This window comes from Mauremys reevesii, linkage group 3 (assembly GCF_016161935.1).
Source record: "Mauremys reevesii isolate NIE-2019 linkage group 3, ASM1616193v1, whole genome shotgun sequence".
Classification (NCBI taxonomy): Eukaryota; Metazoa; Chordata; order Testudines; family Geoemydidae; genus Mauremys; species Mauremys reevesii.
The window spans coordinates 14,268,862-14,293,818 of NC_052625.1; the positions used below are offsets into that span (position 1 = coordinate 14,268,862).

The 24,957-nt window shown below is 40.2% G+C and overlaps 1 protein-coding gene across 4 annotated transcripts in view; it reads right to left on the minus strand.

Moving 5' to 3' along the window:
• KIF16B (kinesin family member 16B) overlaps positions 1-20,493 on the minus strand; it is a 202,057-nt gene extending 181,564 nt beyond the window's left edge. The window contains exons 1-3 of one of the 4 annotated variants that reach the window (XM_039530470.1): positions 20,270-20,492; positions 11,296-11,396; positions 880-949 (exon numbers count right to left, since the gene is read on the minus strand). In XM_039530470.1, coding sequence (XP_039386404.1) covers positions 880-915 — 36 coding nt within the window. In that variant the 5' untranslated portion in view covers positions 916-949; positions 11,296-11,396; positions 20,270-20,492. Of the gene's footprint in view, positions 1-879; positions 950-5,651; positions 5,697-11,295; positions 11,397-20,269 lie in introns of those variants that run through there. The other 3 variants (XM_039530469.1, XM_039530468.1, XM_039530471.1) reach the window with 3 other exon arrangements.
• Between the last annotated feature and the right edge of the window lie 4,464 nt (positions 20,494-24,957).

Genomic DNA, 24,957 nt, shown 5'->3' on the forward strand with positions numbered 1-24,957 from the left:
GGTGAGGATAGCAAGAGTGCATGCAGATAACTGGCCATAAAATGCTATCTTTCACCAACTTTTTTCATTTATCTCACATACATTCGCAATATATTTCATTGTATACATTTTTCTGAAATCCCAGAAGCCATGTGTATTAAGTCTTTGTAAAACCACTCCATATAAATACAAATCTAATGGTATAACCCCTTTGGGGTATTTGTACATCCAGCTTAATTGCTGATAGCAGATGTAATAGCATGGTTTATGTAAGAAATGGCCAGCACAACTAGGACCTTAAATGATTTTAAATTAGTTATGTGTTGAAAGCCTCTTTAACATTTGTCATTGGAGGCTTTCAGAACATCAACATACCTTTAATATCTTTAAATATTTGCAGGTGAGTTTTGCACACCTTGAAAAATTCTGCATACCTGGTGCAGTTAGTTATCTTTTGGCAAGTAAGAAAAATTTAATAAGATTTTTAAATCATCTTAGTAAACAGTGGCAAGTAGACCTTTGACCTGATTTAGTAAATTTTCACTACAATTTTGGAAGGCTGTTTGTACAGCAGGATGGAAAACTGGAGTTCATTAGAAACAGAGTATAAATGTTTTTTCCATTGTAAGCACTCATCCTCCAGCTAACTGAATGGCCACAGCAACAGAAATAGTTAAGAAACGGGTCCTATGGGTTTGCCTTTATAAATGAAGTGTGTACAACAAACAATAGTAACTTCCCTATCTTGGTCTCCAGACAGCACTTCAAAGATGTAGATAAGCCAGAGACCAAAGGCCTCTCCCTAATATCAAATGGACACTACCAATTACCTATTTATCAGAACCTTGTTTTGATGGCTAACTTGGTTATAATTTTTCCTTCCCAAATGAGAACACTCACCTTTATATTTGTGATTGTTGTTTTATTTTTTTCCATTGAAATAATAAATTTAGCATCCAGGTCCTTTTCCCTGTAAATAAAAAAGCATGATTTCAGTTTGTTGAAAAAAAAACTTTATCTTGCACATAGCAATCAAAGATTACCTGTTTTTATAACACTGCTTAGCACTGTATATGAATATTAGTCAATTTCTTTTTTCCATTGAGGCAAATTGCTTTACATTTCTGATATATTTGTATTGCCTGGGCTTGTTTCCAAGTCCCTTCTGCCAAGTCCCTTCCAGGAAAAATTCAACACCAGAAGTTTGATTAGACACCTAAATTAATAGTTTTCTCTTACTGGCAGATCGGATCCAAAGCCTGGTGAAGTTGTTGGGACAGACTCCAGCTAGCTCTAATGAATTCTGAAATAAAGCATTATGAAGGAAACCTTAACTCTTTCCACCGAGTTGGCAACAATTCTGTTTTGGCCTGAACTAGGACCCAACTTGGCCACACGGCCTAGGTAATGAACTGAGTACTGTTTTAACTGCAATTATTCCTGAGAGACTCAGTGTTGACAACTCTCGCAATTTTACTTAAAAAGTCTCACAACATTTTGTGGTTTTTGTGATGTCCCAGCTGCTAGAATCGGGTTGCTACCTGAGAATCTCAGCTTTCATTTAAACAACAAACTAGCCTTCATGGCATTGGTGGGCAACCTGTGGCCCACGGGCCACACGCAGCCCGTCAGGGGAATCCGCTGGCGGGCCACAAGACAGTTGGTTTACATTGACTGTCCACAGGCACAGCCGTCTGCAGCACGCAATGTCTGCGGTTCGCTGTTCCCGGCCAATGGGAGCCGCAGGCAGCCATGCCTGCGGACAGTCAATGTAAACCAACTGTCTCGTGGCCTGCCAGCGGATTCCCCTGATGGGCTGCATGTGGCCTGTGCACTGCTTCATGGCAAACATCAAGAACCCAAAATGTATTTTTAATGCTAATGATTGGGGGGGTGGGGGGGGGAGACTGAGTGTTTTAAATACTTGGAGTTGGCAGCTCTAGAGACTTTGGTTGTAGCCACAGGGGGCATGCTTCTCTCCTCCTGTAGTCTAACTGCCCTCCCCGGCAGCTGTTCCACAAAAATCTGTCCAATTCTGCAGCAGAGAGTGGACAGGAGATATAAAGGAGATCAACCCTGGAAAAGCCAGGACAGGGCAGGAGATAATCAAATTACAGCCCTGACATATGCCCTCCCATGAACACCTGAAGACACCAAAGAAAGAGCAAGCTACAATCTCACTAGATCAGTTTCCCTCACACAGACCCCTCTCGTGGCTGGCGACTTCGAGAATTATTTGGATGACTGATCTTGGAAAACATTCTCAAGTGTTAGCAACTACATTATAATCAGCATTCCCGCCTGTCTGAAATATCAGGAAAGAGCCAACTCAGTGCCTGGGAAACAGCATGTGCCAATCTGTTGCAGAGATTTGATTCCATTATACCTAACTATAAAACATGAGTAGTCCATATGTATATTTGTAATTACATTTGTTTTAATACGGTTACCCATTAAAAATATTGTTACACATAACATCCCATGCATTATAAAAATGTGTGAAATATAAAAGCTAAACTAAAAGAGCAAGTAGTGTTGTACACCAGACAAAATGATATTCACAATATTAGTCAAAAAAATCACATCAGCTGTTACAAATATCAGATCGATAAGTCACCTAGCAAATAAATAATCATATCTGACTGACACACAGCAAAGTAAAAGGGGTTAAAATAATAACTCTGTTTTCACGATTATTTGATATTTACTTAGGCCAGATTAAAATGAAAAATATCAGGGAGTAAACTCTTCCCTCTCCCCTCCCAGCCAAGGAATAGCCTTGCCAAGCGCAAGCGGACCAAGGAAAGACTTTTGGTTTAATATTTCCCTCCAAATGGTAGGCTGGAACATCACTTCTTAATCCTTGCTCATTGATAAGTCACCCTTTACCCCATTCCGTCTCCTTCTAGAAGTAATTCTGAAGGAACAGGAGAGACATTTTAAAAACCTCAGTCAATGAACAAAAGATAATAAATAATAAGCCAATAAAGATGCTTATTTAAATATCAATACATGGATTACATTATTTTCTAATCCAATAAAAACAGACTTTTAATAGTGTATAGTTAATGCTGTAATTTGAATTTAGGTTTACCAGAAAAACACTAGAACTGCCTTTGAGGATGATCTCTTTATAACATTGATTTTTTTTCCCCCCACAGCTTCTTCCAGCTCCCTGACTAGCTCTATATTTCCAGACTGAAGAAAAATTATTCTGGTACTGGTGACAGACGGGAAATGGAGAAAGGTTTCCAGTGGTATTGTTACCAGGAGATAATCTCAATCTATCTCTTACGCCACCACCCAATACTAGGTTTCAGAGAGGTAGCCGTGTTAGTCTGTATCAGCAAAAATAACGAGGAGTCCTTGTGGCACCTTAGAGACTAACAAATTTATTTGGGCATAAGCTTTTGTGGGCTAAAGCCCACTTCATCAGATGCATGGAGTGGAACATACAGTAGGGAGGTATAAATACACAGCATATGACAAGATGGGAGTTGCCTTACCAACACTGACCCCCCCACACACTTGGTAAGGCAACTCCCATCTTGTCATATGCTGTGTATTTATACCACACTCCATGCATCTGATGAAGTGGGTTTTAGCCCACAAAAGCTTATGCCCAAATAAATTTGTTAGTCTCTAAGGTGCCACAAGGACTCCTCGTTGTTTTCACCCAACACTAGTGCAACAAGGGCCCAGTTCCTGCTCATAATAGTGTCACTGAAGTCACCTGAACAAGTAGTGTTACTAAGGTGAACAGATTTATTATTCCCAAGATGTTAGAATATTTATTATGCAATTTATTCATGTTTTAATATGAAAGTTTGCTTTGAAGTATTTTGCAATCCATTCACACTTAGAACTCTGCAAGACATTCCTTTCCACAGGAAAGAAGTGGGACCAGGATTACCTAGTTTTTCAACTGATTTTGTTTTAATCTTCATTATTTTTTGGGAGAAACGAGAAAAAAGGAGAAAGGGGGAAGGCAGTCAACAGTAGCTTCAATAAATTTAGTTAGCTCCACACACCCAAAAAAACCCAAAACCTATTGTGGTCATGAAAAACATCCAGATGGAATATTTACAGCAGGGGTCAGCAACCTCTGGCACGCGGCTCACCAGGGTAAGTACCCTGGCGGACCGGACCAGTTTGTTTACCTGCTGCGTCGGCAGGTTCGGCCAATCGCAGTTCTCACTGGCCGCAGTCCACCGTCCCAGGCCAATGAGGGCTGCGGGAAGCGGCTTGGGCCGAGGGATGTGCTGGCCGCATCTTCCGGCCCATTGGCCTGGAGCGGCAAACCGCAGCCAGTGGGAGCCGCGATCGGCCGAACCTGCCAACGCAGCAAGTAAACAAACTGGCCCAGCCTGACAGGGTGCTTACCCTGGCGAGCCACATGCCAGAGGTTGATGACCCCTGATTTACAGTGTTGCCAAAAAGAGTTTTAAATATAAAAATGTTCTACATATTGTTTTTACAAGAAATCTTCAGTCACTTATTTTTGTGGGTAACACTGACAACATGCAAGGTCTCAGCATTTTTCTTTTACTCTATCAGTTTATAAGGCTGTACATAATAGAATTGGGATTCAGACCTCTTTAAAAAAAAGCAACCTCTTAAAAAGGTGACCTGCAAAAGGAAAATCAGGGATTTTACTCCTGGAGTGAGCGCATGGTTAAAAATGAATGTAGGATCTGAGCTATTCACTGTCGAAACTGAGTGAAATGCAAATGTAAAGAGAATAAATAATGGAAAGTAAAATGGATTTTTTTAAATCAGTTTAAAGAATGTATTATTTATATTACTAATATTAGGTTTCCAATATGTGATTTTTGTAAGTTGACAGGGTCCATTAAAATCTAAATGGAGATCAATTATGTAGCCATAATGCAGTCTAACATTACGCCGCTGCAGTCTTTACACAAGTATTGTTTGGAATTGAATTTTGCTCAAAACATTTGGGACTGAACGCGTCATCTTAATTACCAAAAAATTAAGCAAAATAATAAGCTGCAATTCACTGTCCCATTACCATTATATGAGCATTGAAGGCCTGAAAAGAAGCCTATTGCAGTTAGCAACTTTTACAATACACAGTACTTACATGCAATCTGAGCCTTAGTTCACAATTTAGACATGAGCTTCAAACACTGCCCAAAAACACATTATCACCAGAAATAAGATACAAGCCTCTATTTCCCTTCCCTTCATTATACAAAGTAAAATAAAGGGAAAGGCTACCAAAATGAGTTCACGTTTAATGGCGTGATAATTTATTGCATTGAAAGAACTTGTTTCCTCTGAAATCAGATCTATTCTCAAGCTAATGCTCCACTCCAATTTCCAGCCTTTCACCACTGCCACTTCATACACTATGCCGAGCTCTATAATTAAGCTTACAACCTATGACCTCTTGGCTCAAAACCAATGTTATAAAGTGATCAAGGCAGGTAAATTGCTTGACACCAATGTCAGGAAATATTTTAACTAAGTATTTAGTATTAACCCTCTAGTACTACTAAATTCAGATATTCACCCAGACCGTAGGGGGAAGAATTCTGGAGAACTATTATAGATATCAGCCTCTTGTTTCAGTATCAAGAGTACCGACATCAGAAATTAAGGTACACTAACAATAGTCTGTATATCTGACAAGTGGATTATCTGCTCACAGATTTAATAATTCTTCTTCACTTTTATAGGGCTAGGATCCGACATTAGGCAGAGCCATGAGGTGGGCTGGTACATAAACTGTACTGATCCAGGAGAAGAACTGAGAACTGTGACTTAGGAGACACTTGCTTTCTCTGTGCTGCATTACTACCCATTCCCCATCAAGATTCCAGTTCCTTGCTCAACTGCTCCACAGAGGGAGAAAGCAGGCAAGTAGTCCTTCTTATTCCTATGCACTTGGACTTTAGATCTAGTCAGCCCACATAAGAGCAGTTTTTTTTCCCACTGCATGGGCATGTAATCCTAGCCAAACCATTAAAACTATCCCCCCCACATTTAAAGGAACAGAGTAAACCTCATTACATCCTCTTGTGATGTCACTATTCCAGTCCTTCACAAGCCTTTGTCAAATTTCTCCCACAAGGAAAGGGAACCAAGAACTGGAAAGTCCTGGCACAGTAAACATATAAAGCAGGGGCAGGCAACCTATGGCACGTGTGCCAAAGGCAGCAAGCAAGCTGATTTTCAGTGGCACTCACACTGCCCGGATCCTGGCCACCGGTCCGGGGGGCTCTGCATTTTAATTTAATTTTAAATGAAGCTTCTTAAACATTTTAAAAACCTTATTTACTTTACATTACAATAATAGTTTAGTTATATATTATAGACTTATAGAAAGAGACCTTCTAATTTAAGTATTATTGACATGCGAAACCTTAAAATTAGAGTGAATAAATGAAGACTCGGCACACCACTTCTGAAAGGTTGCCGACCCCTGATATAAACAAATGAAGGACAATCTTGGGACAACATTTTTATACATAGAGCAGCAAAAGGGCACAATTTTTGCCTTTGCTTCACAGTTCACCTTTAAGATCCTGTTGAAAACTGGAAAACACCTAGAAATAATTCAGCTGTCTTTGTTCTTTATTATTTGATTACTCATGAGGTATTCATCTGCTCCTGATGCTTATTCCCACAAGGAAGGCATGGTTTTATGTTTATCATTGAATTACTTATACAGTAATCAATTGTGATGTCACAGAGGAAAATTTTAGGAAGAGAATCAGTACCAGGAACAAGACGTGTTTTGTTATCAATAAAAAACAAAAAGGGAAAAATATACACACAGAAAACAACCAAAGCCCTTTTCAAATACAGTGTTCTAATAGTGGATTGGGCGCAGTATTGATACAAGATGGAATTGGGGGGAGGGAAAGGGGCACCCCATTGTCTACTGAAGCAAAAATATTAACAAAACTACGCCATAATTGAAAAGGAGTGCTATGCCGTGCTCAAACTTCACATAGGCACAACTCTTCATTAAACACTACTACCAGAATTTAATGCCCAATAAAGGCTATTAAGTACATTTCAGGCTTAATTGTTTTGCTGCTGCCATGACATTAAAGGGGTAATTAGAATTTTGTTTTCAACATTATCCAGCTGTTGTGGCCAAAAAGACTTCCTCAAGTTTTCAACAGAAAATTCACATTTGGGTTCACACCAAACAGAATGTTTCAGCCCAGAAACATTTCAGGAAGTTATGATAACTTCAAACTGGGAAATGTAACTGAAATAATTCTGTAACCATACCACTAGGTTTTATTGCCAGACGAGACCTAATTTCTTTACATAGCTTATAACAAGTAGAATTTTTCAAAAGCGTGTAAGTGACTTTGGCTGTAAGTCCCATTTTCGAAAGTGCCACAAGACAATTAAAGGTGTCCAATTGTGTCATCTGACCAGTTTGTACGCAAGTAGCTGAAGTCACTCATTAGAACTGTATTATTAGACTGAACTGTCTCTTTGAAGTCCTTCAACATTATGTATTCCATATTCTTCTCCTAATCAGGAGACTAGTAGTATAACCTTAGCCTATATTTGTATTTTTATGACTTATGATGAGTTCTATCCATAACCAAATAGATTCACAAGTCATTAACATTCTATTTGTAAATCTAAAAGATTCCATGATCCCTATCTCTATGACCAAGTCAGTCCTTCCTGCATAGTTTATAGCCCCATATTACATTATCTCATTAATTTTTATCTTTCCATCATGTTTCAGTAATTCCTACTGTATGATGTTAGCATCCTCTTTCATTGTCAGACATTCTACTTCACATCTGAAATGAAGAGGTGCTCTTCCTTCATATATTTGGTTTCCTCCCCCCCCCCCCGCCCCCATGATTAGAAAAGCTCTCTCAACTGGAGGTCAGAGAAGCCAGTTCTGAGATGGATTTGTTCCACGCTGTCCTTATATGCCATCCTGAAAAATAACTATGTCTCTGTTCAGCAACTCTGGCCTCAAGATTCTCTACCTAGGCTCTGAAGCCTTTTCTGCACTATACACCACTTGGTCACAAGTTAAGTACTAGTAATTGTATATGACACCCTCAGTTCAGAAAACTGAGTAGCTCCCACCTTGATTAAACTCATGTTGGTATCCTACCTCCATAGTTTACTCTCACTTGTTACTGCGTTTTATATTAAGTTAAAAGATAATTTAAACAAACAACTAAAACTTGAACAGTGTCTTCTTCAAGACTGAGCACTCTCCCTGAACTGACCTATAAGACCACATATTTCTTCCCACTTCTCCTCAGCTGTGATACGTACAAGTCTGGCTTGAAGAGCAGATGGGGTTATTAGGCACTTATACATTTTTAGAAGTAAAAATAATTTAAACATTTGAAAATGTAAATATGTCTATATAAAAGTTATAAATGTGTCCCCCCCTACTGTACCCTTCCTACATCACTTGTGATTTTAGATTATAAACTCTTTGGGGACAAAGACCATGTCTTCATAAAGCTGTTGATCAAAGCCTCTGGGTATTAGTAGGATACATATACTTAATGATAACTTTAGTCAACTAGCAATTACCCTCTTGTGCTCAGTCTTTCAGAGCTTCACTATTTCTGGCGCATCTCTCCGTTTAAGAATATACTCTCAATAGCTATGGTACCTCTGTATTTTGTATCTAACCAGTATAAACATGATGACTCACACACAGCTGGCCCTACCTATAACTCATTCATTTCAGCAAAAAGAACAGGAGTACTTGTGGCACCTTAGAGACTAACAAATTTATTTATTGATTTATTATTCTCAAATAAATTTGTTAGTCTCTAAGGTGCCACAAGTACTCCTGTTCTTTTTGCTGATACAGACTAACAGGGCTGCTACTCTGAAACCTGTCATTCATTTCAAATACTCAGACTTCAGAGACACCAGTTCAAGGAGTGTAGTTGTATTAACTGTTCACAACTCTAACAACTTTTTAAATATTTATTTTAAAAATTATGGTCTAACTCTCAAAATCAGTGTTAATTTCAAATAAAATCTCAATTGTGACAGATTCTCTCTCTCTTACTTTCTAGTTCATCATGGGAGTTATAACCTTATGATTCACTGTCTTTTCCTGGTATTGTTGCAGGGAGTTCGCAGTGAGGGGCGGAGGTTTCAGTTTATTTTGTAATTCACAATTTTATTTACATAAGACACGCAGGCGCCTCAAAAGTGTGTTTGCTAAAAATCACTAAAATAAATGCTTATGTTTTTAATATAAGCCACTATAAAAGAAATACAGTTTGAATATTCAGGATGCAAAATGTTTTAAACAGTTTAGCCAGCATAAATTAAGAATTCTAAAAACAGAAACATAACTAAGTTTGCACCACACATTCCCATTATGCGCCAGTCACAATGGCAGTGGAAACATTTTGTTCTTTAATGCTACACAGGAGAATGATGGAAACAGGGCAGCAATTGAGATAATCCATTATAATGCTTGAAAAATATGAGGCATTAACATTAAAAAAAATTGGAAAGCTCAGGAAAGCAAGCATGTGTAGACAGAGGCATCCTGTATTTCCATATTGTATGCAAGCTTAACTGCCAGCCCAACCATTCAATTAAAGGAACACAAAATTTAGCCTATTAGCATTAGGGGCTCCATCCTGCTCTATTCAAATCAATAGGAGTTTTACCATTAACTTAAATGAAAGTTGGACCAAGTCCTAGCTGTGGGAGACACACAAATGGCAAGAAATGTACAGGGTGTCCTGCAGGGTATGCACAGACCTGCACACACATCACATTACAAGAGCTCACAGAATCATATGGAAGTCAGAAATAGGAAGTTACCTATAAGGTCATCTAGTTCCAGTCCACTTCCCCGTTTATGCAAGATTATTCCTTATAGTGTTTTCAAACATTTTAATCAGAGAGTTGTAGATTCTCCAACTGACTAAGCTTTCGACTCTTACCTTGGGAGACTATTCCACAGTCTAAAGAAATCTCCATATTAAAATGTATTTCTTTATATGCAGTTTAAATTTCCTTTATTAATTTCATCCCATTGCTCCTAAAATAAGGAGCTATAACTAAATAATTAATACCTCTTTCTCCTTGGTATTTATACCCTTCAAACAGTTGTTGACTTATGTCTTCTAATCTTTGCTGGCAGTTGTAACACGCCTTTATAGAAGCTACACATTTAGTTCAATCTTTTCTCTCAAATCAATCTGTCACTTTTGTTGCTCTTTTAATGCCCTCCAATTGGTCAATATTTTTCAGGTAATGAGGTGCCCAGAAATGAACACATTCACGGTATACTCACACAGGAGCCACACAGAAAGGAACCTTCGAGCTTGATGCGATGCTTCCATGCATGGAAGCCAAAAGTGCATTGCCCTTTTCTGAGGCCATATCATAGCAAATTCATGATCCCACATTCTAAATAGTAAAACTTCAACAAGCACCAAGGGAAAAAAAACAGTTTGGCGTGCTTGATGAAAGATTACTAGCTTTACTGCTTGTCAGATGAGAGAGACTGGGAAAATGCATGCACCACAGAGCTCCAGAGGATGGTAATCATTAGTCAGTGCCTCCCCACGCCCAGCTCCATCCTGCTGCGTAACTGTTGACACTGGCATCTCTTTCTTATGACGTCCAGTGAGCATTCCCATTATCTGACGACTTGGTGCAACACATCCTCTTTTATCCCTGAGAGGCTCTGACCTGCTGTTTCTCCAGTTCTCAGCCTAACATTGTTTTTCATTGTCCTACCATATCAGAAGGAAGATAAGAGGCAGTGGATGTGGTTTAATAAAGCTGCAACTGTATTCACCTAAAATATCTGGGAGTACCAAGCAACAAGTTCAACAGTGCAGGTCAATCATCCTGTTCCTTAAGAGTACAGTGCAGGTCAATCAACCACATAATCCCCAACCAAGTCAAAGCAATACTACTGCTGGTACTTCACCATCCTCCCCTCATATCAGGTGAAAGGAGGCTATAAAAGGAGGGTAATTGGCGGCCAGCAGTACAGGATGCAGGAACCCCAAACTCCCTGCCCTCTCCCATCTCCCTTAAGGGATGTTTTCCTTCAAATCCCTTTCCAATCCATTTTATCTGAGAACCCATACCAAGAACCTATACTGGACATCTGCCACAAGGAGGCACCAGCAAAATGCTTGGCTGCCTCTCCCTCACCAGGTTCCACAAGTCCATATCACCACCCCTGTTTTATAATCCTGAAAGTGGAACTGCAAGAAAATGTCCCAATCCCTGGGACATTTTGACCTGCTGTTTCTCCAGTTCTTTGCCTACACTGTTTTTCATTCTGTCCCTTACCTTTAGCACAGCTTCCAATTTAATCAGCCAAGTCCACTTCCTCTTCAACCCTTTCACTTGATGTAATCTTCCAACAATCTCCTCCATGTTGTAATCATTCCCTACAAATTTTGCATATAATAATGTATCCTTGGCATGGTATATGCCCGCCTGAATGAGATTTAAATTCTTTGAACCAGGGACAATTTCTTGTGTTTGCAAAGTTCCACACACAACATTCCAGAAATACCAGTTATTAAAATGAAGAGTGTAAAGAGTCATTTTTGCTGTTAACAGGACACTGAAGACATGCCCTACCTTACCCCAAGAGGTGCTCAGTGAAATTATTGTAATGACTTTATATTCAAAAGTCAACAGATGAGAAGCAGAAATTTATTGTATAGAGAGGAGAAAGTGTTCTCACCCATGTTATTTATTTACAGAGTTAGCTGTTGCCAGTTCTTAAAATAGAACCTGGGTAGTTCTCAGCATTACAGCCTATTCCATGAAGACAACAGGAAAAATCAGGGTAAAAGTGAAGTAGCATTACTGTTGAGTAACAGATTGCCATAGTAAAACATTTAATGGCCATTCAAACAATATGTTATCTACTAATAAAAGAAAATCAATCCAGAATTTAAGAAGATAGTTGAGGCATCTCCATTTAGGACCAACAGTTGTTCCTTACAAAATCTCTCTTTTGAAAACACACACACACACACACACACACACACACACACACACTATAGATATATATAGATATACATATAGCTATAGATATATACATATATAGATATACACACACACACACACCCCAAAGCCCATGGTTCATATTTGTCCAAATACTTGTTAGTTAAAAGAATACTTCAAAAGTTAAAGTCCCAAAATCTGACCTTCTCTAAAATCATAATGTCATGGGGAAAATTTTTAAATTCAATTTAAAGCCTATGTATTGTTTTTCTTAGGTTGAGAAAACTGCTAAACCGAAGTGCCAAGGTTTCCCTACCTCTTAAAGATCGCTTCTTTAATTTAAATAAGTTCTGTTTTTTATACTTGTGAAGTTGAGCCGCTCTATGGACTAGATTTAGCTGATGTAGGAATTGGCATCTTAAGTTCTAAGTAAGAGAATGAGTATATCCTACTAGTAACAAACTGAACAATCATCTTTTCATTTTAAAAAACTGTAAAGAAATAAACTATTCATCAACACCCTTGAGTTTTGTATCATGAGTTTATAGGTTTACATCACAGCAAATGATTACTCACTATCTACTGTCACTCCTAAGAATGACACTTCCATTTGTTTTGGCTACAAGCGAATAAGAAAGCAGAGTAACTGATTCCAAAACACCTAAGGCAACTGTAACAAGTTGACAGAGTTCCATAAATAAAGATATCAGAGAACAAATATATGCACAAGGGAACTTCAGGGGTCAGATCTTCACCTGACTCAAGTTGTCATATGTCCATTGACTTCAACTGAGCTATGACAATTTACACAAGCTGAGGATCTGGCCAATTGTGAATGATTTATGAGAAGATGGGAGCAGCCTTTGAAAATTCTGCTTGCTCAAGTAATTTTCTCCCACTCCCACACCATCATCACAAAGTTAAGCCTAGCAATAGCAAGTTCTATGGCTAGGCTAAGAAGTTTTTCATGACAACTTTATATGGCTAAACTAATATGTATGTTGTGAATTATATAGCCACACACTCTTATTTTCTCACAAGTGCAACAATACAGATAACCTTTTGTCATCAGTGTAATCTAGAGCTAAGAGAAAGGTTAAGTTCTAGGGCAGGGGTAGGCAACCTATGGCACACGAGCTGATTTTCAGTGGCACTCACACTGCCTGGGTCCTGGCCACCGGCCCAGGGGGCTCTGCATTTTAATTTAATTTTAAATGAAGCTTCTTAAACATTTTAAAAACCTTATTTACTTTACATACAACAATAGTTTAGTTATATATTACAGACTTATAGAAAGAGACCTTCTAAAAACATTAAAATGTATTACTGGCACACGAAACCTTAAATTAGAGTGAATAAATGAAGACTCGGCACAGCACTTCTGAAAGGTTGCCACCCCTGTTCTAGGGCCGCTGAGTAACATATAGAATTCTGAAACCAAGGCTGAAACTCTCCAGGAAAATGACACATTTTCAAGTGTTCTGCTTCCTGAGGATTTTCCTGGGATTGCTGCAGAATTTCACTGTCCAAAAGTTTAAAGTTCAACACATTGATTGATATCTAATATCATATACAGTACAAGTCATACAATTTAGGCTATTTAGTGATTCTTCTCATTGGAGCAGCGAAATGAGACTCGAGATGCAAAAGCAAAGATTCAGTTATCACAGATTACAAAATCAAGTGTTTAAAAAGATATGTGCTCTAAATAAATATTTAGAACAGTCAAGTGTGGAACTAGGTTTTGCTCAAATATAAGGAGAAATCCTAGTAGATTATCTGAGCAAGCCGTGATCCAAAGTACCAAAAGGTGGGGCAATAAACAGACTGAAATGTAAGCACTGGGTATTATTCGAAACATACAGTAGGTAATAAGTTATCTTCATTCATGCAGTTTTATAGAGTACCTAGACAAAACTTAGCACATCTTAGGAGGACGACGACGACAGGGAGGAACCTATTCGTTGTGCCTTCAAGTGGAGTAATTGCCTGACTTCTAGTTCTTCTAATATGAGAAATCAATATTTTTCATGTAGTTTGTGGTGTTGACTTTTTCATAATAGTCTTAATGTAAATATATTTAAAGTTTTGTTTTTTTAAAGTGTGATTGTTCACATACCATGCTAGATCAGAAACGAAGATGCAGCTGTCTATGCTATAAAGCAGGGGTTCTCAAACTTCGTTGCACTGTGGCCCCGTTCTAACAACAAAAATTACTACATGACCCCAGGAGGGGGGACCGAAGCCTGAGCCACGAGCCCTGCCACCACAGGAGGGCCAAAGCCCCAGAAAATCTAACACCAGCCCTGACTACAGTTTGAGAACCACTGCTATAGAGGTACAGTATAATGGACTAATATTTACTTTCTACATGGGCAAACCACCAAGTTTAAAAAATATATTTGTTATGTTTATGCACGGTTTAACGTACAATTGTGGCTGCACTGAGCTGTAACAGTTCATCTGACCAATGTGGTCTGGGCTAAATTATGTTAAAAAATTTAATTAGTCCACTTAAAACATAATTTGGCCCCAAAGACAGTGCCAAAAACTCTACAGTATTAAAACCCAGCACAGTTAAAGAAATCCATGTTTCTGAAAGCACAATTTAACACAAATTGCTTTTACTATATTACATCCTAATATCTCATATTTTCCTACTTCAATATATTTTCTCTTTGTGTAATAAACAGACATGCTACAATACAGTTTCTGTTGTTTACTTCTATTAACTCTATTTATTTATTTTTAAGTTAAAAGAGCTCAGCATGACTATTTTAAGTGTAGTTGACAAACCAATGGAATTTTTATTTCAGATTTTCCATTCTTTATTACTACCAGTGCTTTAGTTGGATCCCAAGAGTCATATCATGCTTTCCATCGATCTGCACAACTCCAGCTGATACCAAGAAGGGCATGCAGATCAAGGGCATAAAAACTACTGACTTGGGAAAATGAGTAAAATGTAAACATTGTCAAAAATTAAGTAATGAGAGAAAAGAACTGTGCTCATCTGAAAAATAGAAGTCATTGGTCAGTTTCTTGAAATTCTCCAACTTCAGATGAGTCATTGAATGAAGATGTCCATTGAAATGGAAGAACAGAACAGCAGCGAGTACAACAATCGTGACATTTTCAGTACCACTGTTGTTGAAGTGGTAGCGGTGAGGATCATTTAAATCTGTGTTCCAGGCCTCTCCAATACCAGGTTCATTCAGAAGCAGTGTATAATTTTGGGGTGTTGAGTATAAACAAAGATGATTGTGCAAATATGCCATAAAAACAGTGAAGAGTCAGAAATTGGTAAGAGAACTGCATCCTTTTATGTTAAAAACATTGCTTTTATTGTACCACAAAATTAGTAATTTTTTTAAAGTACTGACATTATTCTGTCTTGGATATATTTTTCCAGAAAGATTTAAACTTGCAAATTCACTATTAATTGTAAGAATAGATATAATGGGGAGGAGGAGAAAACAGAGGGGAAGGGAAAATTGAAGAACTAAAAGATTCACTGCTGATATTAATGCAAGATTGTCAGGTAACTTCATAAGTTTGACCAGCAATGGGTAAAAGCAGCCAAACAAGGGAAAAACAGAATCAGTTTCATTAAATAGGAATGTAAGGTCAACAGAAAACCACATAATAGTGTCCAACTTGCTCAAGATGCTATCCAGCAATGAACAGAGAAGCATAAGGAGCTCTCTGATATTTTCTCAGGCAACAAAAATAAAAGGGAGAGTTGAGAGAACTTCAGAGGTACAGCACACTGCAAATGGGAATGCTCCAAGGAATGACAGTCACTTGTTATAAACACCCTACTTTCTTCAGTATCCTTCCCACCCAACTCCTCACAGGCCGAAGTTTTAACAACAACTTCTGAAACTGAACCTCATAGGTAACTTTATACAGGTAAGTGACAACTAAGACCATTCCATAAGCCAATGGGATAACTTCAGTCACTTATGAACTCCTACTATATTTAGTCTCAGAAGCAATCAACTGCTTTTTCCTTCTGTGGCTCAAAAGATTTACTTCTAAGCTATTTTATATTGCCAGAATTTTTTTTTAAAGGTTGCTGTCACAATACAATAGAAACTACATTTGTCCCTCTCCACTTCCACAAAATTATATACACATGCTCAAGAGAGAAAAATGAAGGCTTCATGGAGACTTAACGTGACTAAACTGTTTTGTAACTACATGAGCTCACACCTGCAGTTTGGTTTCAAAGAGAATTTGTTTAGCTCCTAAACCTTCTCTACATACCACACTGTTACTATTATATTATTCAGCAGGAGAGATACTGAATCATAATTTTGTCAGAAACCCTTCTTACATATGATACACTTTTGGATGTGAATTATTTTTAGAGAAGCATATGGGGAAGGAAGGAGGCAGACTATTGTGGCTCCCAAATGAATGAGTCCCTTTTCAGGACAGATCAAAGACAGATGCCATTGACCAAAAACCACAGAAAGGAGGGAAGTGCATTAAAGTTAGTCACCTATATGATGGAATGGCAAATTATATTTAATAAAGTAATATGTTCCTTCCTACTGCTTGACTCATTCCAGAATGCATATATACAACACATTATATAGTTAATGGTGCTGTTTCACTAATTTGCATATCTCTGTAATGGACAACCTACAAATATGGCCTACAAATTTCAAGCATTAACATTGACACAGCACACGTTAATCCAACCAAATCCTAGAGTCACTTAAAAGCTTCTTTTAGAGAGAAACCCTCAACACTATAACATTTTAAAGCTGTTCATTTTATGAAAGTAAAACTGATTTATTATAATGACTGTGAATGACTTCATGTGCCTAAGCAGCATACCTGAGCATATGCATTTCTATCTTTCCCTTCAGTTGGTTTGCTACATGTAGAAAACCAATATCCAAGGAAGAATTGAAACAAATTTTACAAAATATCAGTAACTTCCAATTTAGTTTTATTTTTAATAATTCAATATTCACCTCTATTTTCATATTTTGCAACTGCATATAGTGCAAAAACCAAAGTATTCGAAGCTTTGCTGAAGAAGTCTTACCAATAGACATTTTTAAATAACCACACACTGCCCGGCCTGCTCTAATTACAAATGACCTGAATAGTTAATCATAAAATAAGCTGCATAATATAATTAAATTTAAAACAAACCAAAGATGTACTAAGCTTCATCTACAAGAAATTACAAGTTAATGAAAGTATCAGAGGGGTAGCCATGTTAGTCTGGAGCTGTAAAAAGCAACAAAAAAAGAGTCCTGTGGCACCGTACAGACTAACAGACGTATTGGAGCATAAGCTTTCGTGGGTGAATATCCAATTAAGTGGGTATTCACCCACAAAAGTTTATGCTTCAATATGTCTGTTAGTCTATAAGATGCCACAGGACTCTTTGCCGCAAGTTAATGAAAGTCATTTTTTTTTTTTTATGTATACCGTTTGTAGAGTTTAAAAAAAAACAGGGATACAGTAAGGCTTCATTGACTCGTTTCTTTTAATTAAAGAAAAAAGTCCCTTCACCAATCTATGACTATGTACTTCAGCATAGCAGATGTGAAGAGCACAGCAACAACTTAGGGAAGGACATAAAGGATATCATATCCAAATAAAGATACAACAGAAATTTATATGGACAAAATGTAATTATCCCATTTGGTTTACGCACCATCATTACTCTTATTAACGTTTCAGGATCTTGGCTTTGCACTTTATCTCAAGGATAGCACCTCCTGCAGCACAGCAGCCCATAAAACCAGGCTGACCAAAAAAGAACAGTGCCATTTTAATAAACTACCAACTTTCTGCTGAACCCTGGGTTTTCCAAGGAAGTCTCCCATCTAAATATTGATCAGGCTAAACCTTACAAATGTGGTAAGAACACAGTCTGAGGTGGTATTTTTGCTGACAGTGAGGACTTGCCTACACCATAACTTCAAGGCCCAAGTCTGCAATTTACTGTGTGCAGACAGACTGCTTCAACCAGGCAGGCAACATGAACAGTGCCTCAATCTGTAACCAGTTAATGGTTAGTATTCTCAGAAACCAGAGCAGCTGGTCATGTTGCCCTTGTTAGCAACCTGCACTGGCACAGCTGTCTTCCTGTAAACAAGCTGTAATGCTTTATTGCAGCACACACAAGAATCCTTAACCGTGTCTTTGTAAACTGGTTTGCTGGTTCTCCCTCCTGCTTGCTCTCTGAACCTTAACACATCCCAGCGTATGCTGCCCAACACACCAGCACTGTTCCCACGTGCTCCCAATCTATCTGTTGTATCCACTTGTGTTTTGTACTTAGATTATAAATTCTTTGAGACAGTGACTGTCTTCTCATTATGTATTTGTAAGGTGCATAGCACAATGAGGTCCTGGTCCATGATTAGGACTCCTAGGTGCTACCATAATACAAATATATAATACTTTGCACTTTTATTCTGCCTTTCAATCCATGGTCGCAAGGCCCTTATAAATTTTTTTACAGATCTTCTAAGGATTTTGCAAACTGATAAGGAGATATCAAAAGTAGGTAAAATGTGGAAGTTAACAGACGCCTGGTTGACAATTTATAAATGTAAAGCATATCTTTTTCTTGTAAAAAAATAATAATAAATCTTTGTCACTTCAGACCATTGGAATAAATGAAAAGATTGCCAAGAGAAGCCACAGAATTTAATATGGGGGGGAGGGTGTTTGTCTGTCTCTTTAAAGCAGTATTTGGGTTAGTTCATTTTAAAAGAAATTACTATATTTACTCTGTACATTAAAAAAGTTTAGTTATCTAGAAGAAACTGCTTTTATTTTCTGGATTTACCTCAAGATGTGTACATTTTGCAACAATCAACATTGCAAACAGTCCAAGCAGTGTCCTTTTAATGTCTTTTTCAGCTGTCAACTAACAGTCATTACCTATAAAGACTTCTAATTGAGGTCACTTTTTGAAAGTGTCCAAATATTACTTTCCAGATACCTGTCTACCTTTTTTCCGTTTTTAAATGGAAAAAAAAGCCCTCTCAACAGCAACTGAACAAACATTTTCTATGCCTTCCCCCACTGCAAACCAAGAGTAGTTATATTTGTACTATGCAAAAATACCTCTTATTAAAATAGGCAAAGCAGCTTGCAATACCCATATGGGCCCAACAAATAAAGTGTGCTCAACAGTCCCATCTCTCACAATACTGCAAACTTTCTTAAACTATAAAAGTATTCGACTAACATATATAATTACTAATGACTTGGAAGACAAAGCTTTCATTCAGTAAAGGATCCTGACAAAACAATCCCTCTTACGCACAATGCAAAAGTATTTCTCAGTCCACCAGAGGAGAAAGAAGGGGACCTCATTTGGCAATCAAGTTTGAAGTAGCTCTTGCAGTGGATTATTTGGCTGCATATTAGAGACATTTAAAATTCACAGACATGATTTTCTTAACAATTATAGATATGGTATTGCCAATTCAGCCCTTACAGGAGTTGTGTGTTCTGGCAGCTCAGACGTTTATGTCCCCACAAACTTTTAAAACTTCCAAATACAGAACCTGGAAGATCGGGTGCCACAAGTACTCCTGTTCTTTTAACATGGTTCTAATCATCGTAACTCATGTTTCAGTGGGATGTAGCCCTGACACCCCATCTGACATGCTGAGAACTGAAGGGGGAAGAGAATTTTACAGAACATTTTAAAGCAATTTTCAGTGGTCTCACACTGTGGGAATGGAGAGTTTCTGCTCTGTTTCAGAAAGATTTTTTTTTAAACTTCCTCATTGTTTGAAAATCTCTTTCAGGCTGCCCCAGCCCTGACTCAGCAGCCACCATGGAAGGTGGGTATTGAGAGGGGATAATCGCAGAAACATAGGACTGGAAGGGACCACGGGGGGGGGGGGGGTCATCTAGTCCAGTCCCCTGCACTCATGGCAGGATTTAGTATTATCTAGAGTCTAGACCATGCCTGGCAGGTGTTGTCTGTCCCAGCCAGTCCCAGTGACTAGTCCCAGCCCTGGCCAGCAGCCGGGGGGGGGGGCAGGTAAGGGCACAGCAGAACAGTCTTTGCCCCACCCCAGCAGCCACCAGAGACGGGGACATGGGGGGGATACGGAGGAATAAGAGCAGTGACGGCCCCGACCCAGGGCAAATCAGGACCAGTCCACGTCGGGGATGGGGGCGGGAGGGGAGGCTCTCGGCCCCGCAGCCCCCAGGGAAGGGGGCAGGAGGCAGGACAGTCCCTCTCCCCGACTCCGCAGCCCTTACGGCGGGAAACGAGCAGCAGGAGCCTGCTCCGCCCGGGACTCACCGGCGGTTCATGGGCCGGACTCGGACAGCCACCTTCACCGAAGCCATGGCTCATCCCTGCCCTGGCCCAGGGCTGGCCCTGCCGGCTAGGGGGCAGGCCACATCCCCGCCTCCTCCGCTCCTGCCTGCTACCGTCACGGCGGGGCGCACCGCCCCCCTCCCACGCAGGCGCCCGAATCACTGCGCCGGTCGGGCCGGCTCCCCTTGTTGTCACGGCAGCCACGGGGCAGCAGCGGCGAGCACCGCTGGTACGGCGCCAGCGCAGGGACAAACCACCGCGGGACGCGCTACTCCGCCCCTCTCCCGGCTGCTGCCCGGAGCCCCGCCCACTGAGGGCGGGGGCCCCCTATCCAGGGAGGGGGGAGCGAGCCTGGGAGTGCCCCTCCCGCAGCAGCCCGCTCGCAGAGCCTCGAGCCCGGGGCGGGGACGGGAGCACAACCACAGGGAGGGATTTCCCCCCTCACACACAGAGCCGGGTGGGCAGGTGCAGTCACTGCCCAAGCCTGTCCCCTGGGGTTACACACTCCTGCCCCCATGGGGCTGGGGTGGGTTTAGCTGTTGTTTGCTTATTTTCATCACAGGAGGGATGAACTCGAGAGCTGTAGGGTTTGTGTAATCCCACCCAGCGGCTAATCCCAGATGTTGGAGTTACCAGGCCCCTCCAAAATTAAAGATCGGATGCACTCTAGAGTGGAACAATAATCCCAGGCAGCTAATATATGTATATTAATCTCCCAGATAAAGACTCTACCCAAGAGGAGATGCCAATATTTTTTTAACTTTGGCATGTGGTGAGAAGCAGGACTGTTAGGGTTTGGTCCATACCCAAAGCAATGGGAGTCTTACTAATGGGCTCTGGTGATGCACAGTGGCATAATAAAAGTAGTATAAATTGTGGTATAATGCTAGGTAATAATTGGAGATATACCAATCTCCTAGAACTGGAAGGGACCTTGAAAAGTCATTGAGTCCAGCCCCTGCCTTCACTAGCAGGACCAATTTTTGCCCCAGATTCCTAAGTGGCCCCCTCAAGGATTGAACTCACAACCCTGGGTTTAAGCAGGTCAATACTCAAACCACTGAGCTATCCTTCCCCCCTAAGGAAGAAAGTACATGGAGAGGAGCCCCATGCTGCTCATACTGAAGACAACAGGAAAATGCCACATAACGCAGTTTGCAAATATATTGCAAACACAGTAATAGGATTTTGGCCCCTTCAGAAATGCAAAATGCTTTAAAAGAGTGTGTCTTTGTAAAGTGTGTAGTGGAGTCCTTCTAGGTGCTGCCATAACACAAACACATTATTAATAATGATTAATTATGAAATTATTATTATTAATGGATCAAAACAAATGCCCAGATCCCACAAAGGATCAGGAATTTTATTTGTGGAATTGAAGGTTCTGCTTGTGATTCCCTTTGCAGAAATGGAACATGAGAGTGGACACTTCTTTTACTGGTTTATTTATCCCACCCAAGAAGAAAGACTGCTAAAAACACCTGAAGAGACAAAGGCAAGGGCTGAGTCCAGACTAAAACAGAAATCTAGTCTGTAAAGAGAAATAACTGGAACTCTAAGCTACAGAAAATTTGCATCTTCCCTAAATCAACATTTAGGATGAGAAATTATATTTTGTAACCAGTTTCTTCAAGATCTTAAATTTAGTATGCGTGTTTTGTTTTATTTGCTTGGTAATCTGCTTTGTGATGTTTTCTATCCCTTATAATCACTTAAAATCTACCTTTTATAGTTAATGAACTTGTTTTTGTTTATTATTAAACCCAGTTTGTGCAATCCATATCAGGGGGAAAGAAGCTGTGCATATCTCTCTTCACACTGAGGGAGAGGGCGAATTTTTATGAGCTTGCGCTGTGCAGATCTTTCTATATAGCACAAGACAGTATTATTTTGGGTTTATTCCCCAATGGGGTGTGCACGTGAGTGCTGGGTGAATCCTCTCACACAGAGCTGACTTCAGTCTGTGTCTGCAACTGATTGTGGCCCTACCTGTGTGTGTGTGTGTGTGTGCTGCAAGAGGCCGGAGAGCCTACTGTATATACTTGTTCATAAGCCGAATCTTTTTGGTAAAAAAGTGACGCATCCTGGAGCAGCGAACTGTGGCCAGTGGGAGCCGTGATCGGCAGACCTGCGGACACGGCAGGTAAACAAACCGGCCTGACCCGCCAGGGTACTTACCCTGGCGGGCCGCGGGCCAAAGTTTGCCGATCCCTGAGCTAATACATTGTAATTTTGTTTAGCTAGAGCATCTGTAGGCATGGAGCCCCTCAGCTCCTTGTGGCCACAGTTCGCCGTTCTCAGCCAATGGGAGCTGCGGGAACCCCCATTGGCTGGGAATGGTGAACCATGGCCACAGGGAGGTGAGGGGCTCCCTGCCTGCAGATGCTCCAGGTAAACAAAACGTCCCAACCCGCCAGCGGCTTACCCTGACACGCCGGGAACCAAAGTTTTCCAACCCCTGAAATATAGGGTCGGCTTATGGAAGGGTCATACAGTTTTTGCTATTTTTACCTATCCATTTTGGGGGTCGGCTTATAAACGAACAGGCTAATGAATGAGTATATACAGTAATTCAGCAAAACAGACAGAGGGAATCCAGGCTGTTGGAGAAGGAGGGGCTCAGTAAAACCCCAGTACATCAGTGGCATACCAGAAGGTGGGTCCAACCCATCACAAAGACTTCATTGAAAATGTTCATTAATGGAGCAAATACCAACCACTTTTCACTGATGCATTTTATACTTCATCTTTTCTTCCACCTACTTATATTTTAGATGTATCCTAACTACTTTTTCCTGTGAAAGGCTTCTACATAACTTTGGCCTTAATATTATTGCTGCTGTTGTCCCATGCTGTGTTTGTGAAAGCACTTTTTCATTCCTCACTAAGCAGTTCTTTATACTTCATGTTCCAAGAGCTTGCCGTGCAGTTGCAGCTGCATATATCCTTCTCTATGATCCTATTTATTCTCTTTCAAGTCCCTTCTCAAAACTCACCTTCTCTGTAATGCTTCTGTAATCCCATAATTTCCTGAGATGAAGGCAATCCATGTTCAAATCCCTTCTCCCCCATCAGTTGATCGAGGAATTGAACTTGGGTCTCACATCCCATGTGAGTTCTATGACCACTTGGCTCCAGGTTATAAGGAAGGCACCTCCTTCTCCTGGCCTCGTTTTTTTTGTGAGAAAGGGCTGAGGTGCCTAACTCCAATAGAGGGCTCATGGCTGTGAATCCCAAATGGAGATAGCTATCTAGCTCCCTTTGGGAGTCTGGGCTTAGGCCATTCCCATCTCCTCAGCATTTTTTATCAACTAGCTTAGGCATCTCCCCACTCAGCACATACTCGCTTTTGTGAATCTCATTCTTCGACACCTAACTCTCCCCAAGCATTGTATAGTGAGCCTGGATGCTATCTCAGGGTTGGGAATTCCACTATGGGAAAGGGTGCCTACAATTTAGCATTGTAATGCTAAGCATTGCAGCACCTCGGTCCCTTTGCAAATCTTGGTGAATTAATAGTGGATACAGGCCTTCCTGTAAGTTGTCTTAAATCACAGTGAGCATCAGTTTGACTGAACAGCTGGTGTTTGTATTTCACAGTTTGGTTCATGAAGCAGAACTGTCATCTCTGTAAAAAGAGTGATCTCCAGTTCATCACAAACCAGCAAGAGGCTCTTCTCTAGCCAAAGCTGGGAACAGTGTTACCTCCTCACAGCTATAGGTCAGTTCATCATAGAAGTTATCCTAATCTTTGAGTGCTTTGAACTCTTTTGGGAAGAAAATGAGTGCAGCTTCATCTGCTGATCTATTCTCCCTCTGTAATTGTCGGTAAGCTGCGTGGTGCTGTTTAAATCTGTTTTGACATGCAGAACTAGATGTCATTTCTTCATAACCCAGTGAGGGTCATGCTGAACTTCTGCACCTGAACAATCAGAATAGGCTTTCTTTATTGTCTCTTCTGTCAAAACATGGGAAACAAACCTTCCCAGTTCAGAATTCTTTACTGTATGTAAACACTTATTATTTAATCCTTATGCAGAGTTAGTTCTTTTTGATCAGCAATTTGTTTTCAAACCATCTTCCAGATGTAGATATAAAGCTGGTGTCAATGAAACATGTATCTGGGTGTCTCCATTTCTGACTTGCAAAAACAAGTGTACAGCATGCACGCAGCACAAACCTATGCACCACAGTTAAAAGTGGGAGGGCGTGCTGGGCCCTAACGCCTCTTGTATTTCAGTAGATGTCTGTAGCTGACTCTTCAATTCAAATACAAGCACTCCTTGTTGTAGACTTCTAGACCTTATGACCAAACCTCAGCTAACCAGAGTGCCATGGGGAATTATTTCTTGCTGATAGAATGTCCAAACACAATAGTATGATGACTAGAAAATAAAGGACTCAGTCTATTAAAGGAATAAACTTGTGTCACCAGCTCCTGGTGTGGTCTTTTGAGGGGTCTCTGCTGCTCCTGACCAGCTCTCCTCAGCTTGCTTCTGTCAGGGCAGTTCTTGGACCCTCATCTCTAACTGAGTCCTTCTCATACCCTCCCCTTTATAGCAGGCCTTGTTTCCTCTATAAGCTGCAGCTGTGGGTGCCTGCCTCCATGATTGGCAGCTGTGGCAGCTGCGTGGGGGTGTGGTCAAGCTGCTTGCTGGTAAACAGGAGAG